The sequence below is a fragment of the Harpegnathos saltator genome, unplaced genomic scaffold, assembly GCF_003227715.2.
Source record: "Harpegnathos saltator strain DR-91 unplaced genomic scaffold, Hsal_v8.6 scaffold83, whole genome shotgun sequence".
In the NCBI taxonomy this organism is placed as follows: domain Eukaryota; kingdom Metazoa; phylum Arthropoda; class Insecta; order Hymenoptera; family Formicidae; genus Harpegnathos; species Harpegnathos saltator.
Window position 1 is genome coordinate 531,832 of NW_020230682.1, and position 18,464 is coordinate 550,295.

The 18,464-nt window shown below is 46.8% G+C and overlaps 1 protein-coding gene across 3 annotated transcripts in view; it reads right to left on the reverse strand.

Moving 5' to 3' along the window:
• Positions 1–7,947: 7,947 nt before the first annotated feature.
• The window catches only part of ena (ENAH actin regulator enabled), a 48,976-nt gene continuing 38,459 nt past the window's right edge, over positions 7,948–18,464 (reverse strand). For 2 of the 3 annotated variants that reach the window (XM_025307128.1, XM_025307126.1), the window contains exons 4-9: positions 18,234–18,419; positions 15,572–15,633; positions 13,781–15,003; positions 13,510–13,701; positions 12,427–12,679; positions 7,948–12,351 (exon numbers count right to left, since the gene is read on the reverse strand). In XM_025307128.1, coding sequence (XP_025162913.1) covers positions 12,323–12,351; positions 12,427–12,679; positions 13,510–13,701; positions 13,781–15,003; positions 15,572–15,633; positions 18,234–18,419 — 1,945 coding nt within the window. In that variant the 3' untranslated portion in view covers positions 7,948–12,322. The remainder of the gene's footprint in view (positions 12,352–12,426; positions 12,680–13,509; positions 13,702–13,780; positions 15,004–15,571; positions 15,634–18,233; positions 18,420–18,464) is intronic. The other variant, XM_025307127.1, reaches the window with a different exon arrangement.

An 18,464-nucleotide genomic window follows, 5' to 3' on the forward strand; every position in this document is an offset into this window, starting at 1 on the left:
GCGACTTGTATAAATTATGGCGAATTATGCGAATGTAAATAATTGTGCGACCCAGAGAGAAAAATATGCGCATGAAGGAATGAGTCAGGGCCGCATACCGCTGACGCAATGATATGGATCCATCATCGTCACAAATAGTTACGGCGATCGCGTGCGTAATATTCGTAAGTCAAGTCCGCGCGACAACTCATGGAGTCGGGCTCCATAGTTCGAAATCGATGAGGAGCATTATCTGACAAATCGCAGCGAGTCGGTATGAGGTAAAGACGCGCTTTTCACAAATTTGTCACCGCCAATTAATTTTAGCTAAATGCTGAGTAGTCCACACGCAAAAAAAAAAAAATAATTTCAGAACAAGCGGAATCATCTAAATCTCTAATCCTTTAAAGGATTTTATTCTTATATACGGCCTTAAGAGGATTCCTCTAAGATTAAAAGGAAAATATTATAAACACATTATTCTTAAAATTAAAGGAATATATCATATGATATATTATGTGTACGATGCAAATCTTGTTGATTTTAATATGAATTTTCTTTTATACATATATTATTTAATCTTATACATAGATTATTTAACTTTTTTTTAAGAAGATTATTATTTATTTCTTCTTATTGTACTTTATTCTAACTAGTTATATTAATCAATTTGAAAATATTATTATATATAATAGCGAGAAATAATATATATATATATACTTATCGACTTTTGGAAATTTCAAAATTATTAAATTAACAAAAGTTAGGGCACTATTATAGTAGTATGTTTTTTATAGTAAATAAAGTAAAAAAGTCTAATACTAATTTTTCTTTCGACGAATAGTTAGCGAGATATCGTAAGTTAAATGTTGAAAAAGTTACCAAGTTTTCCTTAAATATTTCAAAAAGTATTAGGCAAATAGAAAAATGTTTCAGACAAAAGTTGTTAAAATTAATTGGTAGAAAAAAAAGATATAATAAAAAATTGGGCTTTCTATTTTAAAAAATTAGGTTGACCTTCAACTGACCTTGAAAATGCCCTCCAAATAAAAAAACTGATAATGCCATTCTCTTTCCCCTTCGAAATCATGGAACACGTATTTTAGCTTTTTCAATATTTTTTATAGTTTTCGAGATTTTTTACCTATTATATTTGAAATTTAGCATCCTGTATACATATATACAGAATATATATAGATGTACTTCTGCCTCCAGTTCTATAATAAGTAGGCATGAATGAAACAAAATCATCATAACAAATAAATTTCCAATCAGTTTTGTTCGACTTCACTTACAAAGATGTTCATCATAACCAATTGTATGAAACATAGTTAAAAGAAAAAATATTATTTAACTTCTTGCGATAGATTATAAACCGTATTTGACCAAATATAGGTAAATTATCTTCGTTATATGTGTCACAGCAACACACATACCTTTTTTAAAAAGCGTTCCAAATATTCTAACCCATGAGCGTATGATTATTTTTTCGTTCATGTCTGAAGGTAAAGCATGACTCAATAAAAGAAGCCGACATTCAAATTAGCATATTCCTCTTCATACAAGAGGAAAATTAATTGATACAAGAGGAAATCCTCTTGAAATAAGAGGAAAATAGTTAGAACAATATCTAATATCTAATGAATTTTAGATGAATGGTTCATTTGAATCGCTTTATCGAAAGAGGAATCCTTTTTCTGTAAAAGACTTCGCTTAGAATATGAGACTATGAGAAAAATCACTTTACAAATAGCATACTTTCTTTCGGATGCGAGTATTGAAATTACTGGCGTGCATCACGAGATGCTTCGGCAATGGAATGCTGTCACTTACTTTTTAACAGCAATTTTCAGTAATTAACTTCCGCATCAACTATGATTGTAAACGAAACTTTATTCATCGATGTCTAATCGCTGTGCTTTTTTCGATAATTTGTAGTCACAGAAGCAATTCGTAGGCTCTGCTAATATTCAGTGAAAGGAAAGCACATGAGTGTTCTTCAAGAACCTGCAGATGAATATTATAGCGCAATATCAAACATCAAACGAAACACGTTGACATTCGACTTCATATATGAAATCCAATTTATTCTTGTTTTTGGCCAACCGCGTTTCGGCCTCATTGCGGAAATTCAAGTTTCCGCGGCAAGCCTGGAGAACGTCAGGACGATAATCAAAATAAACTCCATGACTCTGTGAGAAATCGAATGTCAACATGCTTCGCGGCATTAAATTTCCGCAAGGCCTCCTCCTCGCCTCCCGTCATCCTTCCGTGTCTAATCTGTACAATTGCATTGTACTTCCGCTCGTTTACGTATCGCGCTTACCGCATCTTGCCCGGCAATTGTCGAACGCGAAACGATCATGTTCGTCACGCGACGGTATCCTCCGTGTTCGGTTCTTCTTCGTGCCAGAAACAACAACGTGGCCGCCTTCGCTCCAGCTGTAGATAGCGCGTAACCGCGATGACGTTGTTCTATAAATAGAAACTGAGAAATATTTCATTTGCACGACATGCGTGCGTGTGAACACACACGCTAACCCGAAATCTATACTTCAATCTATACCTTCAATCGAAAGATAGAGAGAGAGAGAGAGAGAGAGAGAGAGAGAGAGAGAGAGAAAGAGAGAAAGAGAGAGAGGAGAGGAAAAGAGGGAGAGAGAGAGAGAGAGAGAGAGAGAAGAGAGGGAACGCTCGCTATGTTACGACCCTCATAATTAACGTCGTGAATGGTGAGCAAATTATCGATAAAGCGCCTGTGCAAAAAGGCAATCCGAAATGCAAAAACCGATTGCTCAGGTGGAAGTCGCAAATACCACGTCATTACAAACGCACATAACTTCCCAGTGATTCCTTTTACTTCGAGCTGCCCGTTGATGATTCTATATTCGTACATTTTTGCATCGGTCTTTAGTTTCTGTAGAAAATAGTTTCCTCAGAAAAAGAAGAAAAAGGAAGAAACGAAAGATACTTACGTTCTTTTATGCGATTACGATCTCTCACTTCAGCTTGGAACGCACGAGTCAGCGCGAAACTATGAAGCTGCCGAAGAAAACAATTGGTTTACGAAAGATCCGCGAAAAGCGTATCGATTTCGCATAATCGAAAAACTTTTGAAGTCATCCTTATTAACTGATGATAATTTGAACTTTTTCTGGTAAAGTAACTTACCGACTAATGGTAATTACCCTTTAGAACTTGTATATACAGGGTGTCCGGGATCTTTTGGAAAGGAAAAATTGTGAAGATTAATCAGATTGACTTAAGAAGAAAAGTCAAGTACCATGCAAAAGTCGCAATAGTTATTAAGTTATTAATGATTGAAAATGACCATAAATAGCCGGAAGTAATTGCCTTTAAATTTTCAGAATCTAGTGTTTTTTCTATGAACTTTCAGAGTTACTTTTGGTAAATTTTTTTATATACATGCACACACAAAATTGTTGCAGTTTTGTTGATCGCTCGCTGTTGACAAAATTTTGCATTTCGAATTTCCCCGTCTAATCATCGGCGTGTGTGTAGCCATACACCACATAAAGTTGAAAAACCTTGTTGCAATGCTGCAATGTTGCTGCAACGTTGCAGAAATATTGCTGCGACATCTGTGCTGCATGGGTACTTTTATTCGGTGCAATCAGATTGCAGCTTGTGCGAGAATTTGAGTAACTGACCTTGAGATTTGATTCTTCAACAAATACGTACACGCAAATGCCTAAGAGGGAGAACGGTCGTACAGCGTATACTCTTTTTATTTTTTTGTCATTCATTTACATACAAATATTCTCAAGATACGTCTTACGAAACGAAGTAGTGGCCTTATTCGGTGCCCGCTTTCTCGCGCTCTCATTACAATTGAAAGGAAACGTCTCTCGCGATACAAATTAGTTTCATTCTTCTCACTCTTTCTCTCCCTCTCTCTCTCTCTCTCTCTCCCCTTCTCTTCCTCGCTCTATTTCGGTCTCTTAAAATTATTATCAACTGCGCAGTGTCCTTGAACTTGTTTCCACTCGCCAGAAAGCAGTCTGTTCACAGCTCCTTCGGTACTTTACACGTTCGGCTCGCGATTTAGTGTTCCTGAGGAGCGAAGTGTACGGGAAAATGCGTGCGAACTGAAATCCGACATCTCGGGAAACTGATAAGAGTGCGCTCGTCCTGGCGCGAAGTCGAAGCAACGCGGAAAAATAATGCCGTCGCCCGCTTTCTCAGCACCGAACAAGATCGATGTACCTGTCACAACAAATGGATCAACAACGGTTAGCGAGTATATCACAAGACGTCGCGGAACTTGACGCTTCAGTCGCATTCAACCGCCGAAGCGTCTTCAACTTCTAAGCGACTCGAGTCGACAGCGAGCAATCCAGTCGGCTCGCTCGAGTAATCAGAAAAGTCTCGTGCTCGCGCGAAGTCGCAAGTCTCGAGCTGTTGGCTTCGCGGAAATTCTGCATCCAAGCTCGATCGTTGAGGGAGCTGCGGGTTCTAAGGACATCCTGCCTACGCGTATCGCCTCGCAACAAGAGGTCATACACGTCTCCTGAGAGAGGACTTGAGAAAAAGATTCGCGAGAACGCAAAGCGCTGAATGCAGATCGACAAGCTGCTCTTTCTCTCTCTCTCTCTCTCTCTCTCTCTCGCTTCCTCCCTCTTTAGTTCGCTCCCTTTCTCTCTCTCTCTCTCTCTCTCCACCGCCCGCGCGCTCGTGAGCTTGAAATCGGCGCAACACGCTGCCAGGAACCTTACATGAGAATAGTTTCGGGAGTTTGGCAGTCGATGGCTGTTGACAGACGCTGTCAGGATACAATTCGCACGGCCATTCAGCGCAATATATATATCACAATTCGAGGTAATGCTCGGCACCGGCGGCTTATGATTCTCGTCTACAGTGCGTCCTCGCTTGCACACTTCCAGCGGCGCTTTCGTTCGCCTGCTCAGTCAGAAGCATAACGTTGATTCGACGTTGAAATGGTCGATGAAACGGTCGAATCAACGTTAATTCAACTCTCATCGACGTCGAATCAACTCATACAGCACAAAAAGTGGCAGCAACATTGCTGCAATGTTGCACCAATGTCGCAATATTACAACAATGTTGCAGCAATGTTGCTGCAACTTTTATGCTGTATGGGAACGTTGTGCTTCTGATTGGGTTCGAAGCTCGACGTTGCTGCGCTGGTCTAAGGGAGAAGCGCGCTTCGGGCGTCACCAGGTCGCAGGCTCCTCGAGCTCGACCTGGTGACCTCGCTGCGAGCACGCACGGGGGATCGTCTTCGCGCGCGGACCCAAGGACCCTTAGGCTCATGGCACATACAAGAACGTAAGCAGTGAGGCATGCAGGCAGTGAGTAAATTCGCCGGCCATCGATCATCCTCGGACGATGTTGAGGCTCCTGGGGGCCTATCGCGGTTTTCGGGTGAATTTACTAGTTTTTCACGTCACCATTCTGGGTGACATTGATCATCCAATTGCGAAACTGTCGAGTGGAAATGTGACGTGACCAGACATTTCCGGTTACAGTGATGTCACATTTTCGCCAGGGCCGCTAACTTCGGACGTTTCCGTGTCGGAAACGAACGCAGCCGATAACGCAAGTAAAGGTTAAGATTACAAAAAATTCGTGAACAAAGAGAAGTTACGCATCATCTAGGAAACGTGCGTTGCTAACCACTTATCTCGTGGTGGTCAATATCTTAAGCTAACCTATACAGTACTGAAAGTTGTAGCATCATTGCTGAAACGTTGCAACAATGTTACAATGTTGCAGCAATGTTGCTGCAACTTTTGCACTGTATGGGAACTATTAAAAGAAGAAAACAAAAATAAATAAAATGAGCACTACAGAAAGAAGAAACAGAAAAGAATATTATCAAGTTATTATTGATTAATATTATTATTATTAAATTATCCATTGTGTGGAAACAGTTCCTCCTCATCACTGTTCCATTCTTTTCGACTGCACTGCTGCACCGGTGCAACAAATTGGAGCGTAGACAAATATATTTTGTTGTCACTTCACCTTTCCACACGAAATTCCCCGTTGAGTTTGCTCGCGTAAGTAATTTTATATTTTCACGAGGTGAGATCGACTGTAATTGGGTGATCTGCTCGTTCTTGCCTAATCGGAGAATCGTAATAGACCCCCTTGGTCCTTTTCACCGTGGAACTCTCGGCCCGTGACGTCGGAGGCAAGGAAATCCATGCTGAAATTCTTACGGATTCCCCGATAGAAAAGTGTTACTGATTGTAAAAAATTGATAAATTATTGTCGCTCAGTAATTTTCTTACTCATACGAGTACTAAAGTTACTACGCAACATTTATCACTAGCCAATTTACTACAGCCAGCAATGCTCTTCAAGGGTTATGTCGGAAGAAAGGGTCGGAAGAATAAATCTATAAAGTGATACTTGCGATCGATCGAATAGCTTTCCAAAAGGCTACGGGAACTCGTCTTTCGCTCCAGCAAACAATAAATGACCGTGAAGTTAACAGAGAATATGTGAGCCTCTTCAGGCTACCTTTTCTCAAGACTGTCCATTTATCGACCGCTTCGACGAAAGAGAAGTTCTCAGAGCATCTTAGAAATGTGAATCAAATAGAAATCAATTGATCGCGAGTGCCACTTCATGGATGTATCTTTCTATTTCGATGCAATCGACGTAGAAGCTTTTAGACTTCTTCGCCTCCGACGACATATCATCCAAGATGGCTACGGCGAAGAAACAGAGTCCCAAGAGACCCTTGGTTCCTTGCCGCGGAATTCTTGATTGGTGACGCGTCAGAAGCGTGAAAACGCATGCCCGAAATTCTTGCGTGCCATTTCCGAGCGAAGGAATCGCTTCAGGTCGCTGGAACGTATTTACGAAGCGCTGTGCTTCTGCTTTGAGGATCAGTCAACAGCCGTGAAATGACCGTAACTTGAGGTTAGTCGCGAGGAATGACTGCGCATGCGCATAAATAGGCCTCATATTGCAGTCATTCACTACCCAGTCAGAACCATAATGTTGATTCGAGGTTGATTTGACATTGAAATGGTCGCTGAACCGTTGAATCAACGTTAATTCAACCTTCATCGACGTCGAATCAACCTTGAATCAACGTTGTGGTTCTGACTGGGTGGCTGCTGATTAACCATCACTCATTGCCAGTCGCGCCGCCAGCGTTCACGCTCCTCGCGAACTGAAAGTCCGCGACGACAAATGTATCTGGCTCTTCGTTCGATTCCACGTGAAACGTAAGTCTACGATAGTTGTGCGATGAGCCTTTAGCCGTTCGCTCAAAGTCCTAACAGCAATTTCTGCGGAGAGAAACTTTTCTCCACGCCATACCTCGACGGAGCTGGAACCTGACGGGCTCCCTGAGAGCTCGACAATTGCCACTTCGACGGGGCATCGACGAAAAATGCCTTCAGCCGAAAATTGAGCCACCGTTCTGAGCTTGGAGCGAACAGCTAAAAGGCTCGCTACATCTGTTGTGCATCACGACTAACTTGTTGAGGTCTCCCCTCGAGGAGGGAGCCGGCTCGAAGTACGCGACGAAAGTTTCATCGCGTTGGCATGCAGAGATGCGTGCAAGTGGGACACTCGGTGCATTAAAGGGGGAAGGGCCGGGAGAGGCAGGGGGCAGAATAGGACAGAAAGAGGAAAAGTGCAGGTAAGAAGCAGGCGACGATAAGAGAACGAGCCGAAATTACGACCGGAGGGCCACTCGTAGAGGACCTCGGTCTTTACATTTTCTCTCTCTCTCTCTCCCTCCCTTGCTTTCTCTCTCTCTCTCTCTCTCTCTCTCTCTCTCTCTCTCTCTCTCTCTCTCTCTCTCTCTCTCTCTCTCTCTCTCTCTCGCATACATACAGCAAACACAACATATTCCTCGCACGAACGTGTTATCGTGTGATATCGGTGTCGCTTGAGAAATTATATTTAAATAAAGTAAAGGAAATAAAAAAGTAAGGCGGACTAAAAAATAAATACATATCGTATAGCAAGATTATCCACACACCAGATAAGTTTATATGTACAAGGATGAAGTGTAAAAAATGCGTCATGAAAAGGCTGAGGGCGGAGGGGGGGAAGGAACGCCCCGACAGATAAAAAAGAAATGAAGCGTATATATATTAAAAAGACAATCGTGTTTGTGTGTGTGTGTGTGTGTGTCGGTGCGCGCATACGCGAAAATGCGCAGCCAGCGCCGCTCGCCATCGCGGCGCGCAGGATAAACGTGGAAACACTCCGCACACGTGCGCTCGAGTACGCGCCAAGTTATTATAGCCGGCACTTAGGCGTGAAACGAACGTAAGGAAACCGATCGACAGGAGATCGAGTCGTTGTCCAAGTGAAAAGGCGGCACATCCGGTCTTGACACGGCTCGTCCGCGTTCGCCAGCCGATATGCCCGGCGGGGAACCGCCGGAAGTCCAAAGTTCCCTCATTGGACCACGGAACTGCGTCGGCAAGAGACGGAAAGGTGTCCAAACCGTCTCAAAACCACGTGTGCCTTTCGCAACAAACACCAACCGACTTCCATACGGCGCAAAAGTTGCAGAAATATTGCTGCAATATTGCAAGTTTGCAGCAACGCTGCATGGGCTGTAACATTGCATCGATATAACAGATCGCCACTTAGCGCAACGTGTGACGCTACAAATAATCGCGCGTGGCGATTGTACTGTTGAGCGGGAAGTTGCAACGTTGTCGCAACGCTATCGTCAGCTGGTGTTTATCGAGCCACCTGCGAAACGCTTTTTTTCCCGACGCACTTCAAGGTGTGCCGACGGAAGAAATCGTCTCCCAGTGATTCTCACAAGACCTATACAGTACAAAAGTTGCAGCAACATTGCCGCAACATTGCAGCAATGTTGCTGCAACTTTTGTGCTGTATGGGGACAGTCACTCCCTCATTGTCCCTCGGCTGCGCGTCGAAGTGCGTCGGGAGAGAGAGAAACAAACAAACGTCGAATATACATCGCCTCCCCTCGCTCTCCGCTCACTCTAACGACCCGACTAGAAGACGATCTTTTTCTCTCTCTCTCTCTCTCTCTTTCTTTCTTCTTGCTCGCTCGCTCGTTCTCTCGTCTAGTCTTTCGACAGCGAATTTCTCATAAAACGGTTATATCAAGGTATCTTACGATTACGCTTATCATAGCGCGCGCGGCAAAGCGTCGCGCGATAAAAAGCCCCGTGATAAAAATTCAGCCTTCGACGAAAGCCACGCGAGTCGGCAAGTTCCGCACACGTACCGGACATTGACGGAACGCTCGGAAAGTCCGGGAAATCCGGCGGACGCGCGTTGTCTCGAAGTAGAGGAGCGGACGGAGACTCAAAAGCCGAGGCGATTCCCGGGGGAAGTCGCAATGCCAAGATCGAGCGCGTCTTGTTTCGCCTGAGACGGAAAGTCCGTCTCGCCCGGCCAAGACGCGTTCTCGACTTGTCCGTTGTTAAAGTCCTCGGGGCGATAGTCTTCGGAGTGAGACGTAGCTCCTCCTCGGGGCGACTGCGAGCCTCGGGACCTCCTAATAATTCTCACAAAACCCATAGGTACAAAAGTTACAGCAACATTGCCGCAATGTTACTGCAACTTTTGTGCTATATGGAGATAATCACTCTCTCATTGTCCTGCGGCTTCCGGTCGCCCCGCTTTCGGAACCTCGAGTCTTTGAGTTTCCGGGACAATGCGCGTCCACCAACGGCCTTGAACAGAAGGAGAAAGCAAACCGCTACTCTACTGTTACAAGTCATCGTCGCTATTCCGCTACCGCTACTGCTACGTAAACTGATCACTCGCACGTCAATCTTCCTCGTCAATCTTCTGTTCTGCCGGCCGGGGAGCAGACGGGCGCTCGGCTGCGGAAACAGGAAGTTTCCCGCGGAGGGTTTCCGTTACTCAGTCAATTGTCCTCGGTTACTTCAGCCGAACCTTCTCAGACGAATGTTTCAGTCGCAGCAACGGGGAGATCCTTCCTCGGCAGCGAGTTCCCGTCTGGCCCGCGGCGGACAGACTTTCCTCCCTTGCGTACAAGAAAAAAGAAGACATTATCCTCTGTGCTCGATAAGGAATATCGATTGCGAGGCGGAGAGAAGAACGAAGGATTATCATCGACACTACGAGTCATATACCGACTCGCTCGGACAATTTTCCAAGGGACGATCTTCAATGACTGGTACGGTGTCTCTCGCGTTTCTGTCGTTTTCTCTTCTTTCTCTTTTTATTCTTCGCGAAGTGTTAGCTTAATAGTAGCGGTCGCTCGCGACCGTAATTGCGAAAATTGCGTCAGAACGTTAAAATTACTTGGCGCCCGAGAACTTCTTGCCGATCGCGGCCGATACTCGTATGCGTCGAGAGCGTGAAAGTATAAATATAGCCTCGATGATACCAAAAAAAAAAAATATAATAAACTACGTATCGTACGGGTGTTCAGCGGCCCTACAGGTGCACGCGCGCGAGAGAGCGAATTGCCCAAACAAACGAAAATGCTCGCCAGAAGTAAGCTGTGAGAGGAGAAGCCGTACACGCTAATTAAATGGAAAGCCACGAAGGTGCGAGCAACGCGGAGAAGAATGCCGACGGCTCTCTCGGGAGGAGAGATATCGCCCGGTCAATACAGCCAGAAAAAAAAGAAATAAAATAAAAAACAGACAGATATGTACGCTTCGATGTACACGACGGCGGTTTCGCGAGTTCGGAGGACTGTAGACGAAGCGTGTGTGTTACCAATCGGACGTGCGCTCCGGATACTCGACGAATTCGTCAGGCCACATCGGGAATGAATCGAGAAACGCGCGCGGGGATTCCTTAATTAACTACTCGTTGCAGGCGCGAGCGCGCGCCGTTGCTCGGGAGAATTTCACAATCAACGATCGTGGCATCCGTCGTCTCTGGTCGTTATTGCTATTTACAACGTTGCGTGTTCAACTTGCTAGAGTAGACTAGCGCAGTATCGGCTGAGGAGGGAACGGGGTGTTTCTGGAATGTCATTCGCCTGTTACATTTTCATACAGAGAGATCGATTCGTGCGTTGCTGCAACACAGATCGACAACGCAAGCTTTGCATAAATAATCGACGGCAGCGTGTGTGTGTGTGTGTGTGTGTGTGTGTGTGGTGTGTGTGTGTGTGTGTGTGTGTGTCCGTGTGTGTGACGCACGTGCACGCGCGTCGTGTGCAGATTCGTCGACGAAAGTTAAGGGGGAACAAAACGTGTGCAGGACGTTTAATATAATACGAACGCTGAGGAGAACACATGCCACGACATTTGACGAAAAGGTTTCCGCACGAATTCCTTCTACAACGGTGAGATCATCCTTACGGTGTGTGTTGTAAAAAATGCCTCGGCATACAAGAGAAGTCTTAGAAACCCTGCCTGACCATATGCGTTAAAAAATATATATGTACGACGTACGTAACTTCGACGTTGAAATCATTGAGTTTCCCGCGGGTATTCAAATAATCGTCTTTGCGCCGCGAGGCGCGTAACGTTCAACAATCAGGAAAACTTTCTCGTCCCGGCCCTGATTCTCTCAATATCGACCGTCTCGCGCTTTGTGAGGCGTCTCGCTCGTCTCCGGCCATGACTATAAACGAGCGCGTCCCCAAACATGAATATTAGCGTAGATATTTATGCGTGTGTGTGTGTCTGTGTGTGTAGATCGATATAATTTATATTATAAATAGTACACCATTTTTTTGGTCTTTATCGATATCCCTTTAAAATCTACGAAGCGATATAGTAGTATCTCATTGTGCGTGTACTTACATTACGCTCTCGCCCGAGTGTCGCTCTCTATAACCTCTCTCTCCCTCTCCCTCTCCCTCTCTCTCTCTCTCACAATCCCTCTGTTCCTCGCTCCCTCTCTCTGCTCGGCGGCCGAGAGGCCGACCGAGAGAGGCTCTCCCCTCGTGATCCCTTGTGCGTGTACAAAAAAAAAAGAAAAGAAAAACGCCGAGAGACTTAACCGAGCCTCCCAGAAACCGAGCCGAACGAAACTCAACTGATTCAACGTTCCGTTACGATTGTTATTTGTGTAGCAAATAACGAAAGGATTACGGCCACTTAAGATGCTAAGTTAGATTAACGTACTTACACACACAAATGTCCGATATACATAAGTGTAACCACACACTACACATTCTCGCAAATATGTTGTAAAAACCTGTACGTGGGTCTCGATAACAACACCTCGATATCGAGCGATTTAGTCTCACAGAACTTCTCCTTCCCTTCTTCTCTTTTTCTTTCTTCAATTTTCTCTCCGCTCCTTCTTCTCTCTTCTCCTCCTTTTCGGGTCGCTGTCCCGTTCTTTTCGGCTTTGAGGTTAGCTCTGTCGTCCTTCCGTCTGTCTCTTCCTCGTGTCGTCTTCTTTATCTTTTGTTCAGTTCTGTCCTCACGGCTGGAAATGCAAGGACGTTTCGTGTAAGGCTCAAACTTCTGAGTCGGTCAAACTCGCGACAATGCGCATACATACCATCGATGATCTCCTGCTTCATCTTCTGGAACTCTTTGCGCACCTCCTTGATGATTTCCGCCTTGAAAGCCTCCATCTCTTGCGCAGTGAGCGAGGACCCATCGTTGACTCCGTTCACCTTGAGAAGGGTGTCCTCCGAGGCCGAGCCGAACCTCTTGCGCACCGACTTAGGGGACTCGGCGCCGTTGGAGAACTTGTTGTTAGACGAGTTGCTCTTGTCCCAGGACTTCTTGTCCGGAGAGCTCTCCGGCTCCTGAAACGGATCGTGGCATTCTTTGAGATATCCGACGCGTTTTCCTCTTCCGAAGCTTTGCGAACTAGGAGAGATTGTCAAAGCGCGACTTTTCTTCTTTTTTTTAACTCCTATTTACATTACAATCTATCCAATTATTTGGACATTCAGCAATCGATTTGAATGTAAAGAACATGCGCGAAGGGTTCCCAGTGGTTCCCTTCAATCGGCTTCTGGAATTAGTTGTCAGCTAGTAGGTCTACCGGTATTTTTTTCTTTAGTCTGCGAGTTAAGGTTTTTCTAGTCATAAAGTGGCTAACTAGTGGCTTGGGATGGTTTGAGATCCTCTCTTTGTAATTCTTTATCGATTTCGCAATCTCTTCCTTAACTGTGGGGATGTTCGGATCACGGTGCAGGATATCGTTTGGTATAAATCATTGTGCGTGTCTACTACAGTCCTCAGTGTTTTATTTTGAAATTATTTAAAAATAGTTATACGAGGCGGAACAATGACTGAAAATGGTTGAATTATATGGAACTCGAGTAGTACAAGCTAGAACTACCGTCAGAAGTGCAGTAAGTCGACGGCACGACATGTTTTCACCGAGTGTCGTGCTGGCGGCAAAAGTTAAAATTTATTTAAACATAGTTATATGGCGGAACAATGACTGAAAATGGTTGAATTGTATGGAACTCGAGCGGAACAAGCTAGAATTGCCGTCAGAAATGCATTAAACCGACAGCACATGTTCACCCGACCGAAGAACCACTGAAATTCGAGTAAGCACTCTACTCTTCGAGTACAATTTCTTCTCCGAAGATACTCAACGAGTCCGTCCATCGTCACTCACCGGTGGTTGCTCCGGCTGCTTCTTCTCAGCGGCGGCTCGTCGACGCGCCAGAGTCTTCGCCATCTCGTCCATCATGGAAGCCATTCCGCCGCCTCCTCCTCTGCCCAAAGTGCCATAATTGCCGCCGCCTCCGCTGCCGCTTCCGCTACTGCTGGTGCTCGAGCCGCTGTTCTCCACCGGCTGCGACTGTTGCTGTTGACGACACGAAACACACCGCGTATAGCAAGCGCACATCATCAAGCACAAAGCAGCCGAGGCGCGCGGGATTTACCTGCTTCTTCTTCAGACGAGCCTGCAGAGCGGCAGCCAACGAGTTGGTGTCCGGCGGAGGGTCGCTCGACGAGCTGGCTGCTGCCGCGCTGTTGGCGTTAGGCGCCGGCGGCGGCGGCGGCGGGGGCGGCGCGGCGGGCCCGGCCAACGGCACCATCGGAGGCGGAGGTGGGCCGCCTGCGGCGGCAGCGAGAGGAACGTAAGCGTTCGCACCGACCGTGTGGAGTCCGCTCGCGGCGTACTGGTTCACCGAGTTCGCCGGCGTCCCGTAGGGATTCGTGGTGGCGGCGGCGGCCACCTGCACCTGGCCGGCCGTGCCGGCGTACTGGGCCTGCGCCTGCGACACGATCGTGCCATACTGCGACTGGCCCGGCTGGGCGATCGCGTACTGACCCGCTGGCGGCGGCGGGACCGCCGCGTATTGACTTATCGAGCTATTGCTGCCGTACTGGTTACCGCCGCCGGCGTTTCCATACTGCGCGACCTGGTTACCGGCCGGTTGACTGTACTGGCTGACTTGGCCCACCTGTCCGCCGGCGGCGTAGTTGCTCGTCTGGTTGTTAGTGCCGTAGAAGTTGTTCTGGCTACCGCCGGTAGACGGGTACTGGCTCGGGCTTTGGCCCACGACGCTGTTCGCGACGGCGACGGCGACGGCGCCGCTACCGCTACCGCTGCCGCCGCCGCCGCCGCCACCGCTACTGCCGCCGCCGCCGCTACCGCCGCCGCCGCCGCCGCCGCCGCCGCTGCCACCGCCACTGCCGCCGCCGGCGGTGGTGGTGCTGGTATACTGGTTGCTCGCGGACGGCCCGACGTACTGGGCTGACTGGTTAGTGACGTAGATCGGTGGGCACTGGGCTTGGCCCGTCTGCGACGACGGCGACTGCACGTATTGGTTTATCATCATCGGCGGCGCCGGTATCGACGTGTTGAAGTTCATCATCGCCGGCGGACACGGTGGTGCGGGCGGTGCCACGGGTGGCTGGGGCGGCGGGATCGGTGGACCGACCCCGGCCGACATTTGCGGGGCAGCTGGCACCATGCCGCCGACAACACCTTGGATGCTCGGCAACGCCGGCTGCTGCTGCTGCGGCTGCGGTGCCGGCGGCGCCGAAGAGGTCCTGTGGTGGCCGGACTGTTGCTGTTGCTGTTGCTGCTGCTGCTGTTGTTGCTGTTGCTGCTGCGCTGGCGGGCAACTCGGCGAGATGGGGTTGGGACTGCCAGTTGCTGCGGAGCAGTTTTGTTAGGTTTTTATTCTGTTCGCTGTTATATTCGTTATCACGGGAAATGCCTTCCTTCTTGCACACTTCTTTGAACCTTGTCCATTTTGGGCCTCTCGTGAATGTTGAGAAATTTGAGTTCCGTCGCTCAAGAGGTTTCCTCGTCTCACGCGGTTGAGAACAATTTTTCACCTTAGCAATGTTCAGTCTCGAGGGGCCCAGGAGAAAAATGGACAGGGTTCTTTCTCCTCCAAGTGAAATCTCACTCGGAACGAGAGGACGATGACGAAAATATCGCCGCTCGGAATCGCAAGAGTGTGCAACATCTCGCTCGGGCTCAGAGCGGATTCCGATTCCGCGCGAGCGAGCGTTTCAGCGCATCAGGGTGAACTCGCCCCTGCGACCCGATGAAATATATCAGATGCACTCTTCAATTTCGAGCGGAGGTATTCACTAGACAATTCGTACGAGTGGTCGGTCGCTCTGCCTTGCCGAGTGAAATTCCGCCGCGGGAGTATCCGAGAGCGAGGTCTGACGCTGCGAGTGAACCTAGAGCGCATTGTAAAATTGTTCACCTTGACTCTGCTGGGACATTCTGCGCTCTTGGATTATCGCCACGTCTTCTCTGGTCATGGTCCTGCGCAGACGGAAATCGAAATTAGCCGTGGGAATGATGCGATGCAGAATGCATTGTTAGTGCAAAGCATAGAGTGAGACCAGCCAGCTAGACTAACGCAACGAACATACTAACGACCATCTATATGATCCTAGACACAAATTGCGCTAGAACTCGCTTTAACCACCTTAACGATGAGCTTGTCCTTCTTTTTGGATACTCGAGAGTGACCGCTAGGACGCAACATGCACCGACAAATCCATCCCAACTACGGAGGAGTGAATGTCCCAATTGCTGACCGAGAAGTCGTGAAGGTAAACAGATAAGTCATGCTGAATAAGGTACACGACATTAATTTTGTTGAACGTTTTAATCATCTTAATCGTCTTCCTTCACGGAAAGATCTCGATTTTTTTAGAACACCCACCCAGAAAAAAGTATTCTATTTGTAAAGTGATTTTTCTCATAGTCTCATAGCTTCTAAGCGAAGCCTTTTATACAGAAAAAGGATTCCTCTTTCGATAAAGCAATTAAAGTGAACCATTCGTCTAAAATTTATTGGATATTATTCTTTTATTGTTTTCCTCTTATTTCAAGAAGATTTCTTCTTATATCAATTAATTTTCCTTTTATATAAAGAAGAATATGTTAATTTGAATCTGGGCTTCTTTTGTTCAGTCATGTTCTACCTTCAGACATGAATAAAAAAACAATCATATGCTCATGGATCAGAATATTTGGAACGCTTTTTAAAAAAGATATGTGTATTACTGTAACACATATAACGAAGATAATTTACCCATATTTGGTCAAGTACAGTTTATAATCTATTGCAAGAAATTGAATGATATATTCTTTCTTTTAACTACGTTTCATACAATTGATTATGATGATCATCTTTGTAGCTACGAAGTCCATAACAAAACTGATTGGAAATTTGTTTGTTATGATGATCTTGTTTCACTCGTGCCTACTTATTGTAGAACTGGAGTCAGAAGTACGTCTGCAGATATATATTACTTTTCGCTACACCTTATAATAATTTTTTCAAATTAACTAATATGACTAATAAGAATAAAGTACAGTAAGAATAAATAATAATCATCTTAAAAATAGATTAAACGATCTGTATATAAGAGCAAATTTATATTAAAATCAATAAGATTTGCATTACACATATAACATATAATCCCTCTAACTTTAATATTATAATGTGTTTATAATATTCTTCTCTTAATCTCAGAAAAATCCTCTTGAGACCATATATAAGAATAAAATCTTCTGAAACTTAAATGATTCCAGCTGTGCTGAAATTACTTTTTTTTGTGTGAACATTTTCGCCATTCAGTACTGAAGAAGTTGGACAACTTGCGTTAACATATAAAATTCAGTCGTACGAGCCGACTTATTAAGGAAAATGGACGCATTGGGACATTCGGCTCATGCTTATTCTTTTCTACCTCGCTGTACATCCCTTGCTTACTGGAAACCGGGGCGCATCGTTAAAGTGTTTAAACGTTGACATCAGTTCGTATGCGAGCCAAGGAGCCAAAGAGAATATCAGACTGCGTGACACATATAAAGGTGCTCTCACGACGTCGTGCGCGCGTCAGTCGCGTGTGAATGACCATTATCGGCCAGATAACGTGGTCCGTTGAAGAAGGAGTTAATCGTTCCTCCCCGCGAGTTGAAGAGGCACGCAGCTGCGACGCGTAATCTTATTCCCCCCGCCCGAAATCTGTGTATTCAGGCCGCGTTGCTTGGCCGATAACGGGATATCGGGATCGATCGGGAGTGACTCTTGAATTTTGTACACGTCCACGAAAAGCTGCCGCTGGAAAAATGTCACCAGGGCGCGGGGCCGTCCGCGACGCATCCGCGGGTTATTTCGAGCGCCGCGCGCAGGGTGCAACAGACCGAGCGAATTCTCTCCTCGCCTGGTCGCGTCGTCCGATTTTATTTTCGACGCCGCGTAAATGTCTTTCCGCGGATCCCTCGCGCTCGCCGCCGCGATCTCTCGCACCGGCACGCGGCGGATTCGCGAGACTCTTCGACCGGAAGGCCAGCTGAAGGGGCTGAAGTGAGGAGGACCATCGGTTAGTAGCAGCAGTACACTACTAGAACCTCTAATTGGCGACAGTTCGGACCAACTACGATCCCCAAGTAGGCGGGGGATTAGATGGGGGGCAGGGCGGGGGGGTGGTTTATTCTAACACAGTTAAAGTGCCCGTAGCCCTCTGCTAAAAAGGGAGTCCAAAGAGAATCCTAGTGAAACGCACGGCCTTTAACCCGTATTAACCTGGCGACCTTGTTAAATTAATTATCTCTTTTCTCTCTCTCTCTCTCTCTCTCTCTCTCTCTCTCTTTTTCTCCTCCATCGTGCGCGTCGCAAACGTATCCCGTGAAAATGTATACACACGATACATGTAGTTTTCCTGCAAGATCAGATTTTCACGTACAATGTACGCAAAGTCGACGCATAATTTATTACACGTCTCGCCGCGGCCGCGCGCAAGATGGCGGCCGCGCGGCGCAGCGCGAGCGAAAGATGGAAAAGCGCTCGGCCATAATGAATTTAACGACGCCGGGTTACTAAGGGTTAAAGCCAGCCGGATGATCACCTCGTGCGTCCGTCGCCCGGTGAGCCACGCGGACAGCCCACCTGAACAGCGGCGCCGACTGCACCACTCGCAACGGTCGCATGGTGATCGGGGGTCGGGGTGGCGGAGCTCGCGGGCAGGGCCATCTGGCCTGTCCCCGTAGGCAGATGCCCCAGGGACAAGGAGATCCGCGCGCTACGACCTTGACTGCAATCACCCAGGACAGACGTGCGTGTGCGTGTCAGTGTGCGT